This window comes from Mastigoproctus giganteus, chromosome 6 (genome assembly GCF_048544385.1).
Source record: "Mastigoproctus giganteus isolate SK-2022 chromosome 6, ASM4854438v1, whole genome shotgun sequence".
NCBI lineage: Eukaryota > Metazoa > Arthropoda > Arachnida > Uropygi > Thelyphonidae > Mastigoproctus > Mastigoproctus giganteus.
In genome coordinates, this window is record NC_143580.1 from 62,745,337 (window position 1) to 62,768,341 (window position 23,005).

The 23,005-nt window shown below is 35.3% G+C and overlaps 1 protein-coding gene across 2 annotated transcripts in view; it reads right to left on the minus strand.

Moving 5' to 3' along the window:
• hyd (E3 ubiquitin-protein ligase hyd) overlaps window positions 1-23,005 on the minus strand; it is a 670,489-nt gene that overhangs the window by 264,413 nt on the left and 383,071 nt on the right. Inside the window, exons 26-27 of one of the 2 annotated variants that reach the window (XM_090375987.1) lie at window positions 21,298-21,533; window positions 6,564-6,730 (exon numbers count right to left, since the gene is read on the minus strand). In XM_090375987.1, the coding sequence (XP_090232113.1) occupies window positions 6,564-6,730; window positions 21,298-21,533 (403 nt within the window). Of the gene's footprint in view, window positions 1-6,563; window positions 6,731-21,297; window positions 21,561-23,005 lie in introns of both variants that reach the window. The other variant, XM_090375986.1, reaches the window with a different exon arrangement.

Sequence of the window (23,005 nt, forward strand, 5' to 3'; positions counted from 1 at the left end):
TGACCAGTTTGGTTTTCATCCAGGCCATGGAACTGAGGAGGCCTTGGCTGAACTTCTCTCCGAAGTAAACAACTGCATGTTTAATTATGCTATGGTTATTTTTGTAAATCTCTCTGGAGCCTTTGACTCCCTTTAGTGGAACAGCTTCTTTGCTCTCCTCAGGGCTGCTCAATGCTCCTCACAACTCTACAATATAACCTGCAACTACTTTCTACACCGTTCTGTACAAGCCATTTCTGGAACTCAGCAACTGAGTCACTCTGTCTCTCGAGGATGCCCACAAGGTTCAGTGCTTGGTTCACTTCTCTGGGATTTGGTTTTAGATGAGTGGCTTCTCCATTCAACTCCCAATGCATATGCCAATGATCTAATCCTTCTTGTCCTTGGTAATTCTTGTGCTTCTTTTGAAAGTACTGCCAGTAGCATTATGAATGATCTGTGCTCTTGGTCTGTTATAAATAAACTTACCATTTCTGCTAACAAGACTAAGCTTCTTTATCTTAAGGGCAACCTTAACATTTTCAGGCCTCTGACTGTTAAACTTTTTGGTCATTCTCTCTCCATGGTTGACTCACATAAATTTTTGGGTATTATTCTAGATCGAAAGTTAAACTTCCAGAAACATATCTTGCATCTTCATGATAAAACAGCCAAGTATACATCTATGCTTGTCCATCTTTTGCATCAATCCTGGGGTATTAACCATTGTACCCTTAGTTTTTTGTGCAATTGGTGTTTGTTATGATTTATACCCATGGCGCTGGCACCTGGTTTTGGTATACTAAGAAGATTGCCATCCAAGAGAAACTCTCCTCTATCCAAAGACGTATGCTCCTAATGATGAGTTGTACCTGTCACACTCGATAAATCCTTATCAGGGGTTTTGCTATTACCTTAGATATGCCATTCCAGTTGACTTTTTAGACTTACCTGTTAATATCCACTGCGACTGCAATTCTAAAACCGAAAAAACTCATTGCTGGAAACAACACATGGTTCAACTCTAGCAAGATCGGCGGTCGTCTTCTTCCAAAGGCATGGTCACAAGAAAGTTTATTCCATCTGTGTCCTTTGCCTTACAAAAGTCTAGTCTGAAATGGTTGTCTGAGTCTCCACACTCTTTTTCTTCTAAATGGACATAGTTCTCTTTGTGCTAAACTTGCTACGTTTAACCTGACTGATTCTCCCCCCCTGTAACTGTGGCAGCCCACAAGCCTGGCAGCATGTTCTTTTAACCTATCCATGTTACTTGGATCTTCATCAGCCTCTATCTGCTGTATGTCAACCAATTTCTCCAGTCAATGGGTCATCTCTCTTGGATTCCAAAGAAAAATTTCATCTTCTGCAAGATTTTGCACATAAAGTCTTTGTCAGACATGCATCAGTAGTGCTCCAATTTCAGGAGCTACTTCTTCCAGCTTTACCTCCAGTCAAGACCAGCATTTCCATTGTCGCCATACCACCACCATTTTTTAGCTCAAGTGCCATCTTCACCACTAACTTTGACTTGGACAGTTGGTAATCATACTTGTACAATGCCAAACGATAACAGTGTCTTCTTGACTTCTATCTCCTGCTGGCCTCAGGCTGGTCCCAAGGAAGGATCATCTGCTGTCACCACCTTGCACTGGTGCAGCTTTTTGTGAATTAACAATGAACAGACACAATTTGGCCATAATAGCCCATGTGTTGTTAAACCGAATAACAATAACAATAACAACAACAACAGCAGCAGCAGCACTGGTGCAGGATTTTTATTCATTTTAACTTATTTTTATCTTTAATTTTTCTGATTATTTTTCAATTTTTTTTTCAAAAATTTATTTTTACTTTAAATTTTTAATTTCTTTTATTTTTGTAATTTTTATTAATTTACTGTTTCATTTTACTTTATTTGCTCATATTTTGAATGGTTTAGACATTCAGTACATGACACTCGAGGTCTGCTGCGGTTCGTGCTCAGTTGTGGCCTGCCTCCTCGTGGCGTAGACGGGTATCAAGATGCACCTCTCTGGTGCTTGTTGCTTCCTGATAGCAAAGTGGCCAGAAACAACATAACAAACACATACACGGCACAAACCAAGCATTACACACATTTCTGGCCTTTCTACACAGTTTTTGTAACATCACGGTGTACCACGGCAGAGTTCACTAACATTTGGGAGCCGCCTTACATAAGATACTATACATGTTTACATGTATAGTATCTTATGTAAGCTAGAACTAGGTGGTAGATGACTCTCATCAACTGATGCAATACCACCACTTTGGTTATTGGAGGCTTGAAGTGGTGCAACCCATGTTTAGTTTCCAGAGCTAATTCCGGTCAACCCTCCCCATCTCTGCCATCATGCAGTATGACTGATGATTTTGAGGTTACGATGAACACCATGGCGAGATCCAATCTTCCTTACATTTCGAAGGTGCAGCTCTAAAACAGTGTTCGCAGGCCGGCCACTACTCAGTACACCAGACCAAACCTATTGGTAACTCTTTAGGAGGCTTCCGGATCAGCTAGTATAATAAATGTGCTAAGGCTGTTCAAGAGAAGAATGCTGCATATCGTAATTGGCTTGTTTCCAATTCTTCAGTTTCATTATCTGCCTACACCAAAGCTCACAACAATTGTAAAGCAGTTATTAATCAGTCCAAACTAGATTTTTAACAGGCTAAGAGTGGAAAACTTGCTTCTTGCCCTAATGCTAGCCGTGCATTCCGGTCTCTTGCCAAAGCTGTTGGCCACAACTTTTGCCCGTCTCTGCTTCCACCTCTGTCAAAACCAGATGGTTCCGTTGTCACTTCAGCCAAGGATAAAGTTGACCTGCTAGCATCCCATTTTTCTTCCAACTCATGTGTTAATGATCTTAGTAAAATACCTCCCACCATTCCTGTGGTCTTCTGTCAAAAGGATGTCAGTAGGATTTTGACGAATCTTGATGCTAAGAAAGTTCCAGGTCCTGATGGCATTTCTCCACTTGTTCTCAAAACCTGTGATCCTGAACTTACTCCTGTTCTTTGCCGCATTTTTTCTCTTTCTTTTTCCAAAGGTGTTTTTTATTCTGCTTGGAAATTTGGTCATATCCAGCCAGTTATTAAAAAAGGGTGACAAATCCCTCCCATCCAATTATCATCCCATTGCAATTACGTCTACTCTTTCTAAAGTAATGGAGAAATCAATTAACCGCCAACTCTTAAACTACCTAGGAACCTTCCATCTGATCAACGATCGCCAGTATGGATTCCGTCAGTGTCGATCTACCGGTGATATTCTGGCTTATGTTACCCATTTATGGACAAATTCAATGGAAAAGTTCAGTGAAACACAAGCAGTTGCTCTTGACATCTCAAAGGCTTTCAATCATGTTTGGCATAAAGGTCTTCTAAACAAGCTTCCATCGTATGGTTTGCCAACTGGATTTCGTAATTGTTTATCCAGTTTTCTCTCTGATCGCTCACTGAGGGTGATGGTAGATGGCCCACTGTCGTCTAACTTCTCCACTAATGCTGGTGTTCCCCAAGGTTCAGTTCTTTCCCTCACTCTTTTCCTCTTGTATATTAATGACTTTCTTCCATTGACTGGAAATCCTATTCATAGTTTTGCCAATGATAGCATATTCATTCCACTTTCCATTTTGAGAAACCTTGCCCTGCTCAATCAGCTTCAACTTCTTCAATATATCTGCTACCAATTCCTTAAATGCTGATCTCCAGGTAATTCTCCAGTGGGGCAAAGACAACTTAGTTGATTTCAATCCTAAAACTCAGTCTTGTCTTATATCTTGCAAAAAAGATTCTTCCCCTATGCTTATCTTTGTTGACACTCCGATTTTTAGGCAAAATGATATATCTCTTTTGGGGATTACCCTGACTTCTAATCTCTCTTGACACAAGCACATTACAAATATTGCTTCCTCTGCATCAAAAAACTTGGTTTTCTCTTTTGCTCTCGGCATTACTTTTCTGGGAACAATATTCCGTAGTAGGGCAAATCGGAAATCTGCCCTACTATGGGATATTGTTACCACATCGGGGGGCGGTGTCCCCAAAACCTCTCTCAGGCTTCTAGATATCATTCAGAAGATGGCAGTTAAGTTAATTAATGACTCCTCTCTAACAGAGTCTCTCCACTCACTGTCTCATAGATGTACTGTTTCTGCTGCATGCCTTTTTTACAGATAGGGCACTGTTCTTCTGAATTGGCTTCTATAATTCCTGCTCTCTCTTTCAAAACAGTCCGAACACGGGCTGCCGCCAGCCAACATCCATTTACTGTCCAACTTCAAACTCACAGAACTAACTTTTCTTCTTCCTTGTTTATTCATTTAACTGCCGTTTTCTGGAACAACCGTCCTTCATACGTATTTCCTGAAAATTACGCTCTACAGAAGTTCAAGTCTAATGTCAACAAATATCTTCTTTCATCTTCTCAGCCTTCAACCCAAGTATGGTACTAAGTACTATAGGTTCTAATACCTCTCGTGTTTGGGGTTTTCATAAAAAGGAAAAAAAAAAAAAGAAGAAAAAAAGTGTGTTCTCAGAGGATGATTCTTTGGAAGGCTCTCCTGTCACATTCTGTTAGCTTCAAAGGTTTTCTGGGTCATTTCATGGTGGCTTTAGCAGTAGTCTGCTTCCATCTGCAGATCATATCACCAATCATCAACCTGGGGATCTTCAGTGCCACTGAAATTTCGCACAGTCCAATTGCTTATGCAATGCCCTATTATCATTTTGTGCTGGAAATCTCGGAGTTCTGTAAATTGTGGCATCTTGCATTCACAATCATACCATTGTTTCCTCAAAGCCCTAGAAGCATATTTATAGTTGTGGATGACGTGTAGTGCTTGGGTAGGATGCAATCAACTATCAACGGGCGGGAGGGGGGGGTGTAAGACATACAAAAGATTAGTGCAAGAAATTGCTTAAAAAGAGAGAACAAACAGGGACAAGGGGTTCTACTTATATACAATTATATAAAAAAATAAAATAAACCAGATAGACTAACTGAAATGGAAGAATCACAGAAATCCCAGAAAAAGTGGCAGATTAGTTGAATAAATACTTTAAAGCAATATTCAAAACTGAAAATCTGTTTGAACCATGGGGAAACAATGAAAAGGAATCAGATTACTATAAAATAAGTGATAGGTCAATCTCGGAGAAGTCTATTAAAAAGGTTGCTGAAAAAGATAGGAGGGAAGGTAAGGCTCTGGGAGTGACTAATATACACCTATTGATACTATTAAAAAAAAATTGCATATGAGTGAATGTCCTACTTCATTATGAACTCATGATGGGCTATTCAAATTCCTTCACAAGCCTCCATGAAAAAGCAGTTAATATGCCTTCCCAAAGTCTTCTTTTGTGTCGGCATTTCAATTAAGGTTTGTGCTATGCATAGGTGTGGAGTCTGTACCTTATTCTGGCTGCAGTGCCATCCCTTGAAAGGTTCTATGCTGATTACTTCTCTATATGAGTATCGGCTCTCATCAATTAATTCAATTTCCTTTCATACGTTGTTTAATTACACAGCTTGGTTACAAGTAGCAGCAAAATTACGTAGTAAAAGACTTAAGTAATTTTATAATCTTTAAAATAAGTGATTTTTTTCTTTCTGTGGTGAAAGAAGTATGTCTGGGTCATTTAATCATGTATAATTATCCTTCATGCAGTTCTTGAAATAATAATACAAAAATAATGATTTTGAATTTCAAGACCATTTTTTCAACACATATATTATTATTATTAAGCTATATGGTGCAAGGAAATCTAAGGCTTATGCTCCACCAGCCAAAAAAAAAAAAAAAAAAAAAAAAATTCCCCGATTACCCTGAGAGTGAGAGAGAGAAACAGAGAGTGAGAAGTAGAAGGGAATCACCAAGAAAGATCCTGTGATAGTTCAGAAACTGACCACATCAGAGCTTACATTGGCCTTGTGTATATGTGTATATTTCAGGATAAAGTAAGAGTAAATAGAATATAAAACAATTAACAAATTACAAACATTGAGTAAAAGGCTTCCTCTTCCACTGGGGTGGGATGGGTCAATAACAGTGCAGTGTCAACATCATGTAACATATAGGGAAGTATTTTGTATAGACTAGACTATGGTTGCCACAGCTTGCATTCTCCTTTCAGCACTGTTGTTTAATCATTATAATAATTTAACCAAAATCACATGCACACAATTTTATTATGAATTATAATGAAACATGTTGTGGGATGGAAGGGAGAATATTTTTAGTGATCAAGGCCTGTGGTAGGCTATTCAAATTCCTTCACAAGTAATGGGTTGGCCACCCCTCGTCTTAATGGAAATTTCATAATATACCTATGTCCTGATAATAAAGTCATAACAATAAAATTTTATTGAGCATGTGCTAACTATAACTTATTGTAAACATTTTCATAGTAATATGAACAAGGAAAAACTTATGGGAAAAATTCTATGAAAAAATGTTATAATACACACCTAAAAAACTAAATGTTCCTCCCTATCATGGAAAAGTACTTATTGAAAAATATATTTATATTTATCACATTACTTAAGATACTTAATTAAATACCTCTTCTTGCGACTTGTGTTTGGAGCCAGTTCAACACTAAGAATCACAAATATTCTTGCTACTGACCGTACAAATCTCCGAGCAACAAGACGAGCCTCACTTCTCCTTCCCGAGATGGCATCATTTTGCATTTCTCTTATTAAAGTTGTTAAAAGAGTATCTAACATCTAATGGGCAAGAAAAAAATAAAATGTAGAAGGTTTTCTTAAATACAAATAAAATAATGAAATACAAATTTAATTCACCTTTAAAATATAAAATAGGACTCAGAAAAAATGACTATTTTAATGCATAGGAATTCCAAAACCTAGATTCATAAATTCAATAAATGCTAATCTGTGTTTAATAAATTTTTAATAACGGCAAGTTTGGTTAAAATTTAGACCATTAATAAGATTATCTGTATCCAATGAATACCTTCTTTTTTGATGTGGTGCTTGAATGAAGCATTGTGTATGTTCAAGTCCAGATTGAAGGGTTAGATTTACCAATTTAGATAAGCACATTTTAAAATAATCTGAAAACTAACTATCCACATATTCCTTAGAAACTGAAGTCACTTCAGCTTGTAACCAGGCCCTAGTTGTGACCATTCAGAGCCAAATTCCAGAGTAGAGGATGTATTACAAAGGCCTTTCCTTCTGATTTTAAGTGAATTTATATGTAGTATTCTTATATTTTAATTGAATTACAGTTATTTTTCATGTAAAATTATAATATAAGAATAGGCACATTTTGGCCCCAGTTGCCCTTGTGCCAAAAAACATCCATACCATGAATACAAATGTTGTGCAAACATTTAACAAGTAGTGAAATGTTAAAAAAAAAAAAAAAGGTAGAAGAATGATCACAAGTGTTTTTTTTTTTTTTTTTTTTTAAGTCTACAGATGCATAAATTTGCAATAGTCATCTGGTTCTTATAATCATTACAACAAAGAAATCCATCATCCATTATCTTTTTAACATTCTCATTAAAATACTGAGATTTATAAAGTAAAATTATCCTCTTTGCATTATTAATAAGATTAACAAATTTACACTCTTTTTATTAATAGATTAATAAAAATTTTTAAAAATTAAAAATAAAAATAGATTAATTTTACACTCTTATTTATTAATAACATTATTAATAAATAAGTGTGCAAAAAAGTAACTCTACATTTGCACTATTGGCTAAGTGATAATATAAAAAAATAGAAATAAAAAGAAGAGAAACATTATGCTTACAGGATTTGTTAACATCAATATCATTTGTAATTAACTGAAATGAGAAACAAACATAGCACTGCTACACCATTAAGATTTGTTAATGTTCTTGTTTATACTTCGGCACAACCAACAGGTCAGTGGAGTTTACAATAAATTAATAAATACAAATATTAATCATATTTAGCAGTCACTGGCTTTAACCCCGGTCCACTCAAAGAGCGTGTACTGCTGCACTCGCGCTCCTGACCACAAGGCTACATCAGGCCTATTGAACTGTTCCGTTGTAGCTCTTGGAAGTGGTCTTGATCTCGCCCTCGTTGTCTTGGTCGACCCACATCTCTCTCTTGCCTGTAGGTTTGTAGTTAGACTAATTTTGGGATACGGTCTGGGTTCATTTTTTCTATGTGGCTGATTCATTTTATGTCATTTACTATGTTATCTACTTTTAATTTCTCACGAATATCTAAATTTCTTTGGTGGTCTAGTCTTGTAAAGCCTAATAATGGTTTTAAAAATCTCATCTGTGCTGCTTCTAGTTTATGTGCATCTTTCTTATTTATGCGGAGGAGGGCTGATTTTGAAGTGATGTTGTGCAGTCGTAATTTTGTTTCAATTGTCATTTGTTTTCCGAAGTGGCATTTAATCATTCCGTTCATTTTATTATATTTTTGTAGTTTAGTGTGGATGTCTTTCCCTTCATTTGATATTAAATTTCCCAAATAGGTGAAATCAGATATTTGTTCTATTATTTTGTCATCAATAACAATTTACTCTTTGTTTGCTTTTTCCACATAATCCCACTGATTTTGTTTTTGAGGTGGAGATTTTCACACGTACCTTTACCTATTTTATTCAGTTCATTTGCTGCTATCTGTAGTTCATCTTCGGATTTTGCAATTATAACTTGATCATCAGCATATAATATAGTTTGGATTTTATTCCTGTTGTTCAACTGTATTCCGTTGTTAATTGTTTGTTTCCATTCTTTAATAATTTTATTCATGTAGATATTAAATAAATTTGGTGATAGTCCACATCTTTGTTTGACTCCTTTACTGGTGTTAATTGGGTCTGATAGTTGGCCATTAGAATATTTTATGCAGACTTGAGTTTCTATATAGGCTTTGCATCACTTTCCAGAGTTGAGTTGCAATATTTTCTTCATATGCTTTTTCATAAACAATAAACAGCAGAAATGTTGGTAGGTTGAATTCTCTTTTTTTTTCTCCAAAATTTGTTGTAATGAAAAAATGGCATCTATTGTGCTTCTACCATTTCTGAACCAACATTGTTCTTCTTCTAAGAATTATTCAATGTATTTATTAAGTTTATTCTTTAGTATATTAGAGTATAGCTTTGAAGCAGTCAAAAGGAATTTAGTGCTTTCGTCTTCCAACAAATGTATTTATTAAGTTTATTCTTTAGTTTATTAGAGTATAGCTTTGAAGCAGTCGATAGCAATGTTATCCTTCTGTAGTTGTTAGGGTTATTTCTGGAGCCTTTTTTGTGTAAATTGATTACTATTCCTGTTTCTCAATCTTTGGGTATCTGTTGCTTATGCCATATGATGTTAAATAATTTTAGTAGTGCATTTTTTAATAAGGTGCTACCATGTTTAAATAGTTCTACATTCAAATTGACTATGCCTGGACTTTTTTGGTTTTTGTAATATTAACTCTAGTTCTTCCATTGTTATATTTTCTTCATCTTCGGATACCACAGATTCATCTTCCAATTCCCTATTGCCAGGTTTATACTATAGTTTGGAATAATATTGCTTCCATTCTGTTTGAGAGATGGAGTTGGTTTTTATTTGATCATTTGTGTCTAGTTGTAATTTCTTAAAAATTTTAAAACCTCTTCTCTGTGGGCCTGTGATATCACGTTCTAAGGATTTAACAAATTTTTCCCAGTCATTTCGTCAGATTTTTCTGGTTAGTTTTCTGACTTTTGCTCTAAGCTTTTTATATTTTATGTGTAGACATATGTCTTTAGTTTGTAGGAACAGTTTATAGGTCTTTTTTTTTTTTTCATTGATTGTTTGTTTGTTTCAATTCTTCATTCCAAGTTCTTAGCCAGTTGTTATTTTTTATAGGTTTATATCCAAGACTTTCTTCAGCAGCTCCCAGAATTGATTTTTTTCATGTTTGACCAGATTTCCTCAACATTATCACTTTTATCTGATTTGAGTTGATCCTTCAATCGACTTTCATATAGGAATTTAGTGCTTGCGTCTTCCAACAAATGTATTTTTAATTTCATGGTAGTTTTTGTTGGTATTTTCTTCTTTTTATTAAGATAATTTCTTTTTATCTTGAAAGTGCTTTCTACTAGGTAGTGATCACTGTCAATCACTGTCTCTGAATACTCTAGTGTCTCTAATTTTGTCATTTAAATTTTCATTAATGATAATATAATCTATTATAGGCTGTATTCTTGCTTCCCATGTGAATTTATGGATATTCTTGTGTCTGAAAATGTATTTGTAATTTTAAGTTCATTAAAAATGCAGTAGTCTATCAAGCATCTTCCATTATTGTTGACCACGAGTTTGCCTTCTGATCCTATACATTTGTCTATTGATTGAGCACCAACTCTTGCATTAAAATCTCCTGCTAGTATGAGGTATTCATTTTTGTTAGTTTTTATTGTATAAGACAGAATTTTTAGTCTTAATTTCAATATTCTGGGTGACATCCAAGAGTAGGCTAATATTTTGTTTTCCCATTCTTTCTTTATTATAACAGCATTGTCATGATGATGCCCACATTTCACTTGGTATGCCTGTGTATATCATTATGAAGTTACCTATTTCTTTAGATCCTTTGTTCTTCTTTTTTTGTATTGGTAATGACTGCTATGTCAATGTTTCTATTTTCTAGTTCCATGGTCAATTCATCTAATTTATGATTTATTCCCCTAACATTCCAAGTTTCTACATTAATGTCCCTAATCAAGGTCATTATCTTTGAGATCCATCCAGTTTTTTCCTTTGAACTTATTTTGAGAATTTAGAATGTCCTCCGGATAGGTTACCAGCCTTTGTTGTTCTTTTTTTGTATTGGTAATGACTGCTATGTCAATGTTTCTATTTTCTAGTTCCATGGTCAATTCATCTAATTTGTGATTTATTCCCCTAACATTCCAAGTTTCTACTTTAATGTCCCTAATCAAGGTCATTATCTTTGAGATCCATCCAGTTTTTTCCTTTGAACTTATTTCGAGAATTTAGAATGTCCTCCGGATAGGTTACCAGCCTTTCATGGAGTAAGTCTAGTGGTGGGGCTGCCACCACTTATAGCCTCTAGACAGGCTTCAGGTCCAGCATTCCTCTGTATGTGATGGGACAGTTAAGTTATACTTCAGCATAAATATGAACATGTAGGTCGGTGGACTGAAGGCATCAGAATGAGCACTGAATTTTTATTGTGCATAGAAGTGATGAGCCAAAATAGCAATTTGGCAAAACAATGGCAATTATTTTCAGTGAGTTATTATTCTGAAGAAAAACAAAGATAAGAAACAAAACAATGACAACGGCATCCTCACCCCCTTCTCGAATGAGATAAGAAAGTGGACATAAATTTAAATTGAAAAAGTACGGTTGAGCATTGATGTGTGAAAATTTGCTTTCAGCCAGAAAGGAATGACTGTTAGAACAAATTTAATTTCATCAGCATCATTGGGCTAGAATGCACTTCTATAGATTTTGTCTGGCATTTTAAGATAAAAGAGGTGAAATACAGTAAGTTATAAGAAAGCAGAAAACCTCCAACCACCACAAAAACCTAACAGTTCAAGAGATGGAAAAAATAAGAAACAGACAACAGAAAAACAATGAAAATAAATGGAGTGGGGAGAGGAAAAACCATAAGTATAACTCTAGCTGCTTTATGGGCTGTCATTCCTACAATATCTGTATGTTGTTTGAGGTATGAAATTAAATTAATTTTGTCCTTTCTATATATACTTTTCTCATTAAATACACCTTTAAAAAACTAAGCTTCCCACTATTTACACGTGTGTGTGCTAAAATTTCTCATGTTTTAAACAAGCATATTTCAGTTTTGCAATAGCACACTGAGGATTTTTCTATGGGTGGGGAAGGCTGAGGAGCACACAGCAGTTGCTTTGCCATAGAGAAATAAATCTCTCCCCACCCCCATTTAAATCAAATCTCTTTGAGAAAGGGCTCAAACCCAGCAAGTTCCTGTCTCAAGGTGCACTCCTGTGGTTACGTGCATGTTTATTTCATTATCTCAAATTCTCTGTCTACAAACCACATCTACAAAAAGTTGGCTTACAGAAGTTGGCTTATCGTTTTTGTGCTACAAATCTTTTATTGCTTTGCAAAACACAAGATTTTTTTTAAGCTTTTCGTCTTCTTCCTCATCTAGAAAGAGGCCCTGGTGCACCTCCCCATGGCCAAGGTTGGGAGTCAGGGGGCAGGGGACGAGGTGTTCCCTGCCCCCTGGCTGCAAAGTCGCCAGTGCCGACACTCAACACAACAAAACACATACTTACACACCTACATACATACACTTGCCGGCCTTCACCTTTTCAGATGCTACAGCAGTATATAGGGGGAAACCTTGGAGACCGCAATTGAAACAAACACACTTTGACCTTCTTCAGGTTCCGTGTTCAAGTTGAATATTGGAGACTAACAATTTGCAACCAACTCTGTGTCTTGCTTCGTGAAATAGTTCTTGTGTAGTAAGACCCCCTGTCCATTCTTTGATATTATCAAGCCACTTTTTTTCTTGGTCTTCCTTTTTCCTGTCCATTCTTTGATATTATCAAGCCATTTTTTTTTTTGGGTCTTCCTTTTGCTCTTTCACCTTTAATCTACCCTTGCAGGATTAGCCTCTGCAAGTCATATTATGGGCCTCTTATAATATGCCTGAGGTAGGCAGTCTTTCTCTTTGCAATTGTAGTGAGTAGTGTCCTAGTGGTCCTTGCCCTCTTAAGGACCTGCTCATTGGTGACCTGATCTGTCCACAGAATTCTGAGCATTCTTCTGAGCATCCACACGTCAAAGGCTTCCAGTTTCCTGATTTCCACAGGTCTCACATCCATATTAGAGAGTGCTTCATGTGTAGCATTGGACATTCAATATCTTTTCTGAAAATCCAGTTTTGTGTCACAGAGGACATTCTTAAGATTCTTAAATACCTCTATGCCATACCAATTCTGCTTCTACTATCTGTGCCTTGGTCATTATTATTTGTAAAGATCTTCCCTGGATATTTAAAACTACTCATTGTTCAATGCAGAAGTTGCTACAGCATATTTTGATTCCAAGCAAGGTGTTTTTGCTTATGACCACAGTTCTGGTCTTTTTGGCATTAATTGTTAAGCCTATCTGTTTGCTGGCTGTTACCACTTTGTTGAGAAGTGTTTGTAGCTTTTCCTCTGATGTTGCAATGAGGACAGTATCATCTGCATATCGCAGGTTACTGATAACTGAACCATTAACAGTAATTCCTTCTTTAGAATCTTGCATTAGATCTATAATGGTTTCAGCATAGAGATTGTACAGCATACGAAACAACACGTATCCTTGCCTCACTCTTTCTGGATTTGTACCCAGTCTGTGTTTTCTCCCTCTAAGTAATCGATGCTTCTTGCTCAAGGTATAGTAACCGTAGTATCCTTAGTTTCTTGGGACTGATGTTTAGATTGGTCAAGAGCTGGAAGAGGATATCATGTTTCAAGCAATCGAGTACTTTGTTAAAGTCAATGAAGCTGACAAATAAGTTCTGCTGGTGTTAAATTGCTCTTTCTGCCAGTATATTCAGAGAAAATACTGCTTCTCTTGTGTCAACCTACTTTTTAAAACTCATCTGGTTTTTTCCAATTGGTTCTTGAATCTTGCCTTCAATTCTGCATAGAATCTTTTTCAAGAGGACTTTCGTGGAGTGGCTTATGAGGCTTATTGTGCGGTGGTTTGCACATTTTGCTGCTGTTGTCCTTTTTGGTATGAGAATAAAGATGGATTTCAGAAAGTCAAGGGATAGTTTCCCTCCATTGAGAATATTATTGAAAATATTGAGGAGCTGTTGTTGGTGACTGACTTAATTGCTTGCTCCAGTTCTTCCATCAGAAAGTCTTGATGTTCACCTTCTGTTTGAGTGTTGTCATTTCCTAGTTGTCTGTAATCTTCGCAGTATAGTTACCTCAGATATTCTTGCCATCTATCATTTTTCTGTTACTTGTACACAATTTCCCTGTGTTTTTATCCAGAATGTGGCCTCTTGCATGGTCTTTCCTGATGTTTCATAGTTCCTTCACGTCTTTGTGAACTAGATGTCCTTATGCTAATTTTTCAGATATTCAATCCTTTTACATCTCTCCTCCATCCATGTCTTTTTTGTAATAAAAGTTGGCTTACACAGAAGTATTTAGAATGTCCTCTGGACATTCTAAATACTTCCTTATTTCTGTTTTAATCAAATTGCCATATATCTTATATTTTTCTACATCTTTGTTCTTAAAGTTTTTCCTGCACTCCATTAGATCTAGAATCTCGCTTGTCATCCATTGTCATCCTTTGGGCCCGTCCAAAAATTGCATTTGCAGCATCTGTCATTATCTTCTTGAACAAGGTCCATTCAGATTCTGGATCTATATCTAGTAGACTGAAATTGCTATCCTTAATTCGCTCTTCGGTTGTACTTGTGAAATGTCTCCCATATACAGGCTGGATAAGTTTTTCTTTGTCCCGGCCTTTCTTTAGTTCCTTACCTTTGATTGTCTTTAATTTTATAAACAGTTTCTCCGTTAGTGGGCAGTGGTCAGAGCCGATATTAGCACCAGGATAGTTTCTGATGCTTTTAATGATGTTTTGGAATCTTTGGTTGGTAATGATGTAGTCAACCTGATTTCGATTAACCTTTGATTGGGCATCATTGGTGGCCTTCCATGTGTATAATCTTTGTAGTGGTAGCCTGAACCATGTGTTCATAATGACCATTTCATGTTCTTGATAAAAGTCAACCAGTGCATCTCCCTTTTCATTTCTTGTTCCCTGTTTGAAAAGGCCAACAGTGTTGTCAACCTTGCCTGTTCCCACTTTGGCATTGAAATCTCCTATAACTACATTGATTCCTTTCCTTTTGGCGAAGTTTAGGATGTACTTAAGGTCTTCTAGAAAATCTTGGTATTCTTCATCAGCGTATGATGACATTGGTGAAAAACCTGTATGATGTTAAGCGGTATTGAAAGAGTATTAAACTGGGCTAATATTATCTTGTCTGAAAAGCCCCATATCCCTTTAGGAATCTGATCTTTTCATTCCTGATATGAATTCCCACTCCTCTGTGGTGTTCATTTCTGCCAGAGTATATGAGTTTTGGCCTTTCACACTGTACTCGTTTTGCCTTGTCCTGGCCATTGCACGTCTGCTATACCCAGGATATCTATATTCAGGTCAAGTTCTTTTGCAACATTTTCTAATTTCCCTGCATGGTACAAACTTCTGACATTCCACGGTGCAATTTTAATTGGTTGATCTTTGTTTTTGAATTTAGTTCTGTAAGCATCTTGCTTATCACTTGAGGAAATAAACCGGTGGATTCTTCGCACCCTCTGGCCATTTAAGGCCTGCCTGGGACTGAGTACCATATTTTTGTTGTTTGGCTGGTCATGTATTCTTGGGATGATTACTGTGGTAGTTTCCCCCTGCTTTCCACATTGCAGTGCTGTATCCATAGGCTTCAGGTTTCGAGTCTTGAGTCTAGTTAATTTTAATATTAAATGCATCAGGTTGGTAATAGTGAGTGCTGCTGCCCACCACTATGGTTTGTATCCGAGTTTTCCTTCTTCTAGGTATCCCTCTTGGTCTGGCTCCTATCCACAAGGACCTGTCCAGCTCGGGTGTCCCTTCTGATAGCTTGGCTATTGCTGGCATAGCTCCCAGGGTTGTCAGAGCATTCAAGCTCCCTTATCACGACAAGGTGAAGATACCACTGAGGTGTAAGCTTTTCAAAATTATAAAACAGCTTATACTATTTGGCCTTACTGAAATTACATGACATTAGAAGGCATATTTTCTCCTTTTGTGTGCTTATGAACAGGATTTAACTACTTAGTTATTTTGACAGTCTTATCACTTGCAGCAGAACAAACTCTGCTTTCACTACTTTCAAAGAATCTTTAGTAAATGGTGGAGTAACCTTTTTGGTATTTAACTTATTAAAAAAATTTATTTGGTATTTAAAAAAGCTAAAAATTAAAATATTGGTATTAAAAAATGGCATCTCCGAAAGGTAAATCGATTATTTACTTAAAAGATATCTGAAAGTAGTGCAATACTAGAACAAAGCATTCTATTTCATACAGTTTGTTACAGAACCATCTCTCATTTTTTAAATAAATGATAGATTAACCCTTTTGGAAATATGATTTTTACTAAAGTGCAATATTATGGTAACTTGTTATGAAGACAAGGTTTGTTCAGCTGTAAATAACAAGGCTACTGCATTACTACTGAGGGTGGAACCATGCTGGATGAAAAACACTTTAAAGAGAAATTTAAGTTCTGCTAATTTCATATAATAATTCAAGTGCCCAGTACTCCTTTTCCCGTATATTTTAATTACACTCTGCATGTATGTTTACATGCATACTGTATTTTACTTTCAAATGTGAACATACAATGTATTCCTTTTCTATTTTGCTACCTAGACTACCATGGCACACCTGACAGCCAACTTGTTAATGGAAAAAAGTGGTAGTTTGCAAAATCAAATTTTAATGCAGTTTTATTTACAAAATCAAATTTTAATGCAGTTTTATTTATTTTTCTGGGTGGGGGGACTCTTTGTCACCAACTAGATTACAATAGTGAGATACAGAAAGGTCAAACTGTGCAAAAAAAAGATGGGGGTCTCTGTCATAAATCCAGAGAGTTTACAGCTATGATACTGTTACAAACTTTATCTTCTTCAGAAATGTTGAGTCAAAGTACTGTTCCTAACAACGACATGCTGTCTAGAGTTGGCTATCAAAAGCATTTCCAAAACTTCACCAAAAAGAAAAGATCTGAACTCAGTTTTTGTTTTTGTCATTTGGCTAAATATTCTCTCATACGTGGTAGTGCTGTGAGAAATTTTTAAATGTCAAGCATAACTTAGGAGGGATAATTTGTTATATTTAAAGATTCCTTGTGCTCTTGGCTCCCTACACCAAAGACCACTATTCATCAGCTCTTTTTCCTTTCATAATAGCATTTGGTAGATTCTTACACTGAAATTGACAGAACTGATGCTGCAAAACATTTACCACATCTATTTCTTTACCTTTAACAATACAAAAAAGTTCTGAAAACCTGTCCACAAAAAAATTTCAAATTTGAAAATGACACACTGCCAACTGATGAAATGTGTGCTGCTTCAGCATTTAAAAGAATATAATTTTTCAATGGAAACCTATACACCATGTAGTCACATGCAGCAAGAAAATACTTCTTCATTGAACAAAAAAAAAAAAAAAAAAAAAAACAGAATTTTCTCTTCGTTTAGACCCTCATTCATATGCTTTATTCTGCTATGCAATAAATTTTCAAAATGGAAGTGGAAGATATGAAAACTGTTGGCATAACACATCTGCACATAACATTCTTCAGCATATCTGAGTAATGAGCTCAAGTACATGAATGTGAGTTATGCTTGAATGAAAAGTTCTATTACGATTTTCAAAGAGGGGCATAACATTTAAAAAGAAACAAGCAAATTGCTGTATTCAGAACAGAAGAGAAGAACATAAACATGCATTTATACTGAATGAGGATAACATGCTTAGAGTTATTGAAATGCTTGACCTGCTTAATGTTTCACCATAAGTTTGCAATTTGGAAGTTTTTTTTTTTCAGAAGAAAACTCTCAGTTCATGAACTGAATATGAACACAAGTTAGTACAATTCAGTGATTGCTTGGTCTAGTTCTCAATTTGGTAACACTGAAAAATACTCATGTCTGTTCTCACCACATCTAACCTCTCTTCTTTAAATAGATCTTCCAGAGTTTGCCATTTATCTATCAGTCTAGTTGGCCATTTAATCAAAGAGAGCTAATAAGTACACACGTTTCAAAATCGTTTTTACTTCAGTGGCATATATCGGTTGTTCAATTTATCTTTCCTTTCAGTACTTATTTCTAGATAGTAGTAAATTTCCACTAAGCATGCACCTATCCCCTTTTCAGAACACAAATTAATATGATGACAAGGACATTCTATTATCACCAAGTGCTTAAGATCCTCTTGTAATTTTAAACAAACAAACGACATGTCATTTGTTTATTCTACATTTGCCACAGTTACTTCTTTGTTTAGTTGTGTGCAAAGATAAAATTTCTATTTCAGTGCTGAATTGACTTAAATGAAAGAGATGAGTGTGATTTTGGTGATGAAAAGTTTCTTTGTGTCCTTATGTTTCATGCAAAAAACCAATACTTTTTGCCTATAATAACAGCCACTCAGAAAAGCATACTGTCATAATTACATAAAAAAAAAAAAAAAAGTGTCGTACTCATAACATATTGTTGCTTTTTCAAAAAAGATATCATCATAGAAGCTTCCTTCAATGGCTATTTGAGCTATCATAAAATTATTTTATGGCAACAGCAATATAAACTATCAACATCATAAAAAAAGTGAACTACTCATAAGAGGTTGTTTTTTGAAAACTGCATTTTTATAACTTTGTTGATGTATTTGACATAACAAATTTTAAGAGAAAATTATCCATTGGAAGTTGCATTAAATACTTGTTTAAATAATTATATAATTTCAAAACTTAAAAAATTAGAGCCAAATAGAAATGAAATACCTCCAGGTCACTTTCATTTTTCAAAATAAAAATAGCAAGCACTATTCAATGAGTTGTTCATTTGAGACTTATTAACATATACTGTTAATATGTGTCTAGGTAAACTTCAGAGAAAATTATTTTTTGGTAGATGCATTATAAACTGACAAAAACTGATTTCATATAGAAATTTTGAATCATCATAACATTGCATATAAAAGAAAAAATGTATGCTACTTGTAAGATATTAATATACAAGCTTTCTTATACATTTACTTGCCTAGTAACAAAACTTCAAAGGAAAATAACATAGTAGTGGCCAAAAACTGAAATCACTTTACACTGTGTGCACAGAGAACAAAGGGTGCTGGTGTCCTAGGCTACCTAGGACACCCATGTACACACTAGCTTTGTAGCTTTGCAAAACACAACAGACACATTTCTTGATACCTAAAAATGAACTTCAAAGTTGAGTTCAAAATGCCACTGTCAGAGCTTTATTGAAACAAATTTTAAAAATGTATATACACATAAGACCTCCTCAGAGTCCACACATAACCAGGGCAGTTGTTTATACAACCTACTTCATAATAGAATAGTATAATAGAAATCACACAATATCCAATAAATCTCAAAATTTAAGTTCAAATCTGATGTGGAGTTAACATTTCTGGAGTGTACCTTGCATATGTCTGGATCCTGAGAAGGAGTTTTTCGCTAACAGTGGACTTTGTGGAGTGAGTTACTTCATGAAATTTTGGCAATTTGTAAAAACGAAAACTATTAATATGTTCTTATTTTGGTTTCACTGCACAATTATAAATAAAATGAAAGAATTGCGAAAATAAAAATAATGAATTTTTTTTTGAAGAAATATTAAATAATCTTGTATATCTATTTGTATATCACTTGATTCAATTTCATCAACTTCTGGTCTGAACATTTTAGTCTAATTTTGGTTTTTCCAAAATTAGACAATAACAGTAACAGGTGTGCTCTCCTCTACACCATTTTTAAAATCTATTTTCATGCTTCCATCTATTATAAACTGTGCTTTCAATTACTTTGAACCACAAATAAGATATGGTAAAATCTAATGGAAGATTTGTAACAGTTTGAAGCTTTATTCAAACAAATCTGAAAAATGTATATACACATACGGACTTCTCACAGAGTCCATACATTAAAAAAAAAAAAAAAAAAAAAAAATGATGTACTCTGGAAAGGTTAAACAATTCTAATTTAGTGATAGATGTTATAATTTAAAATAGTTTATTATCCTTCTTACTATAACAATTATCTGAAAATATATCATTAAAATAAAATAAATTCCTATATACAGGGTGATTCACTACCAGTGTGACAAACTTGCAGGAGGTGTAGGGGGCGCAAAGACGAATCGGAATCACATAGCATTGCAGGGTCCGAAATGCCTTCGTCATGCGGTAGAGGACGTTGAACGGGAGGTCATGTGAAAGCGATCCCACTGGAAGTCAGCATTTGTGAACCGGTTCCCGAGGCAGTAGGATGGACAAGTATTCAAACGTTGAACTGGCTGACATGCACCTCACATATGGAGCTGCGGACTGTAACGGGCACACCGCTCTGTGCTTGTACCAGGAACGTTTCCTGCACATCCTCATCATACGATTTTCGCACGTGTGAACAGAAGGTTACGTGGGACTGGTTGTTTTACAAGAGGTACCATGAATCGAGAGCGAACGACGAGGACGCCAGACAATGAGGAGAATATCCTACGTCTTGCAGAAGGCAATCTGAGTACGAGTACTCGAGCGATAGGTCAACGATTGGGTATTTCCCAATCCACTGTATGGAGGATACTGTCAACAAACCAAATGAGTTCATACCATCTGCAACGCATCCAATCATTGGAGCCACCAATTAGCACTCTTCCAATCTCTAGTTTCGAGGAACGACTGTGTTCTGGTGGGCATGAACTTCTTAGTAGTAATGCAGTAGTGCTCCATCTTGTTGGAAAATCAAGTTATCTTGTCATAGTGCAGTTGTAACAATCTATATCTGGATGTAACACATCTAGATATACAATGCCTGTGAAGGTAGCATCTCTAAAGAATGATCTGTAGACTTTGTGACAACTCACTGAGCAAAAGGCTAAATCCTCCATGACTGACTGCAGTGTGTACATTTTACAGTTGGTAAATAAAAACTTGGAAACATTTCCTATCTCCTGAAATGTATCCTCTATATTCCCAAATGAGTGGTTTGTATCATGTACCCTATTCACACAATAACATTTTATTTGAAGATAATAAGGGACTTAAAACCTATGTTGGTATTTTTATGTTTCCGAATTGGAAGCACGTATGTAATGGAGTCAACCATTTTGTGGTATAGTCTTACAACTTCTCCAGTGATAGCTGTCTTTGCAATAACACCATCACAAAAGATCACTTCAGTAACAAGATGAGTTCTTGTCTGTAGTGATACTATACTATAGCATTGCCAGGTGATTCACTAAATTAAGAAAACTGCTCCTCCTAGAATTACATTAGTATACCACAGGGAGACTATAACTAATCAAAATACAATTTTTGTTAAAGTAATATTTAACAAATTAATAGGAATTCATAATTACGAATATGAACAAAAAGAGAAGAACAGTAGTGACTACAGAAATCAAGGTAATGATATAAAAAGATTACATCAAATTAATTAATACTTTATGAAACATACCTCCATGCTACACTTGACCAAAAGGCAGTGTGTAAATTTATCCAATAATGCTGTACCACTTTGTGTGTTAAGATAAGCCTGATCTTCATAAAGTTGGCTAGTTGAAGAACTTCCATCATCACCCCGCCATCCAGACATTATCATTGATTTCACAGCATTCCAATCATTCAAAAGGCGTTCTAGAGCCCTGCGTGAAAATCTTGGAGGTTCCAAGTCATGGTCTGGTGTGTCAGCTTCTAAATTTTGGGGGGAAGGTGAAGTTTCTGAGCAAAAATTATACAAACTATAAATTACATTCCAAACTTTGCAATCATTTGTAGTAAAGTGCAGCAGTGAAATAAACTAAATGCAATTTGAATACAATTTAAAAGTTATTCACAAAAAGTGGAAAATATTAGAAAAAATAATTTTAATAGTATACTATAAGGAATAAAGATTACGATAGCAATATTTCTAAAAATAATAAAACCCATGTCTTACAGAGAACATGCATATGCAAAGGAACATAAACGCACAACAAAGAGTCACATTGGGAAATATAAAGGATAATATACAACAAACATATATTATATTATACATATACAGCATAAAATTGGTAATGCTGAGACTTTGGTTGGATTTTTGACTTTAATATAGTTAAGCTCATCTTGTTGAATAACACCATTCACTATTACAGAATGATTATGCAATGTTATGATGTTATGAAAGCAATATTGACACTACAGCAATTACAGTGTATCTCCCATTAAGAAAAATTTGTGAGCACTGCAATCTTAAGCACTGAGTTAAAAAAAAAAAAAAAAAGAAAAAAGGTGAAAGTAGCAACTGTATTAAAAATAATTATTTTTATTTGGTAATAACTCATCTACATCGATGCATTATGAATAATCAAACTAAAAAACTTATCAGTAATGTGTATAAACCTCCAAAAACTTTCTAATTCATTTTGTGAATATATATACATATAATAGTCACATTTCCAATCTCAAGGTTGTTAATTTCCACCTAAAATCTGCCAAGTGTAAGACACAATCTCAGTTACTGAGTGTCAGCTAACCCTCACATCTCACTTAACCCGACTATTTTCTCTATGGTTCCTTTTGCTTTAAAGGTAATTTTTGTGCATATTTCCACCTTGATATTCCTTCTCAAGGTCTTCTTCATTAGGAATCATCTTGAGCTTAAAACTGCTCTACCCAATTCTGCCAAATTCATCTGTTTCCTCTATTGTTCTCCCAAATGTGCAAGTTAGTAAACATTCTTCTTTCCTTAGTGACTGCTCAAGCAAGGATAAGGTCTTAGAATTGAGCATCATGATGACTGTCTTAGAATTGAGCATCATGATGACTATCGCTGTTGACATATACAATGTAGATCACAGAGTGAAGAAGCTGTGTGAAAACAGTGGGAGTTTGTTCTCTTATACATTGAAAGTAGGGCAAAGTTCCATGGCAAATCCCAGTAGCTCTTTTCAAAAAATGAGGTTTCTTTCTAGAAGGAAGTAGTACAGTTATATTGATCTTTTCTTTACTTTGGGAATAAAGGACAAATTCTAGTGAGATATGTAAGGCAGTATTTGGATATAACAACAATATGCAATCTGATCTACAAAAACGCATTACATCTCTACTTTCAGACCAAGGTTCAGGGGAATTTTAGGCAAAATTTTCCAGCAGAAAACGTGTTCTGATGGTATGTAAATACAGAA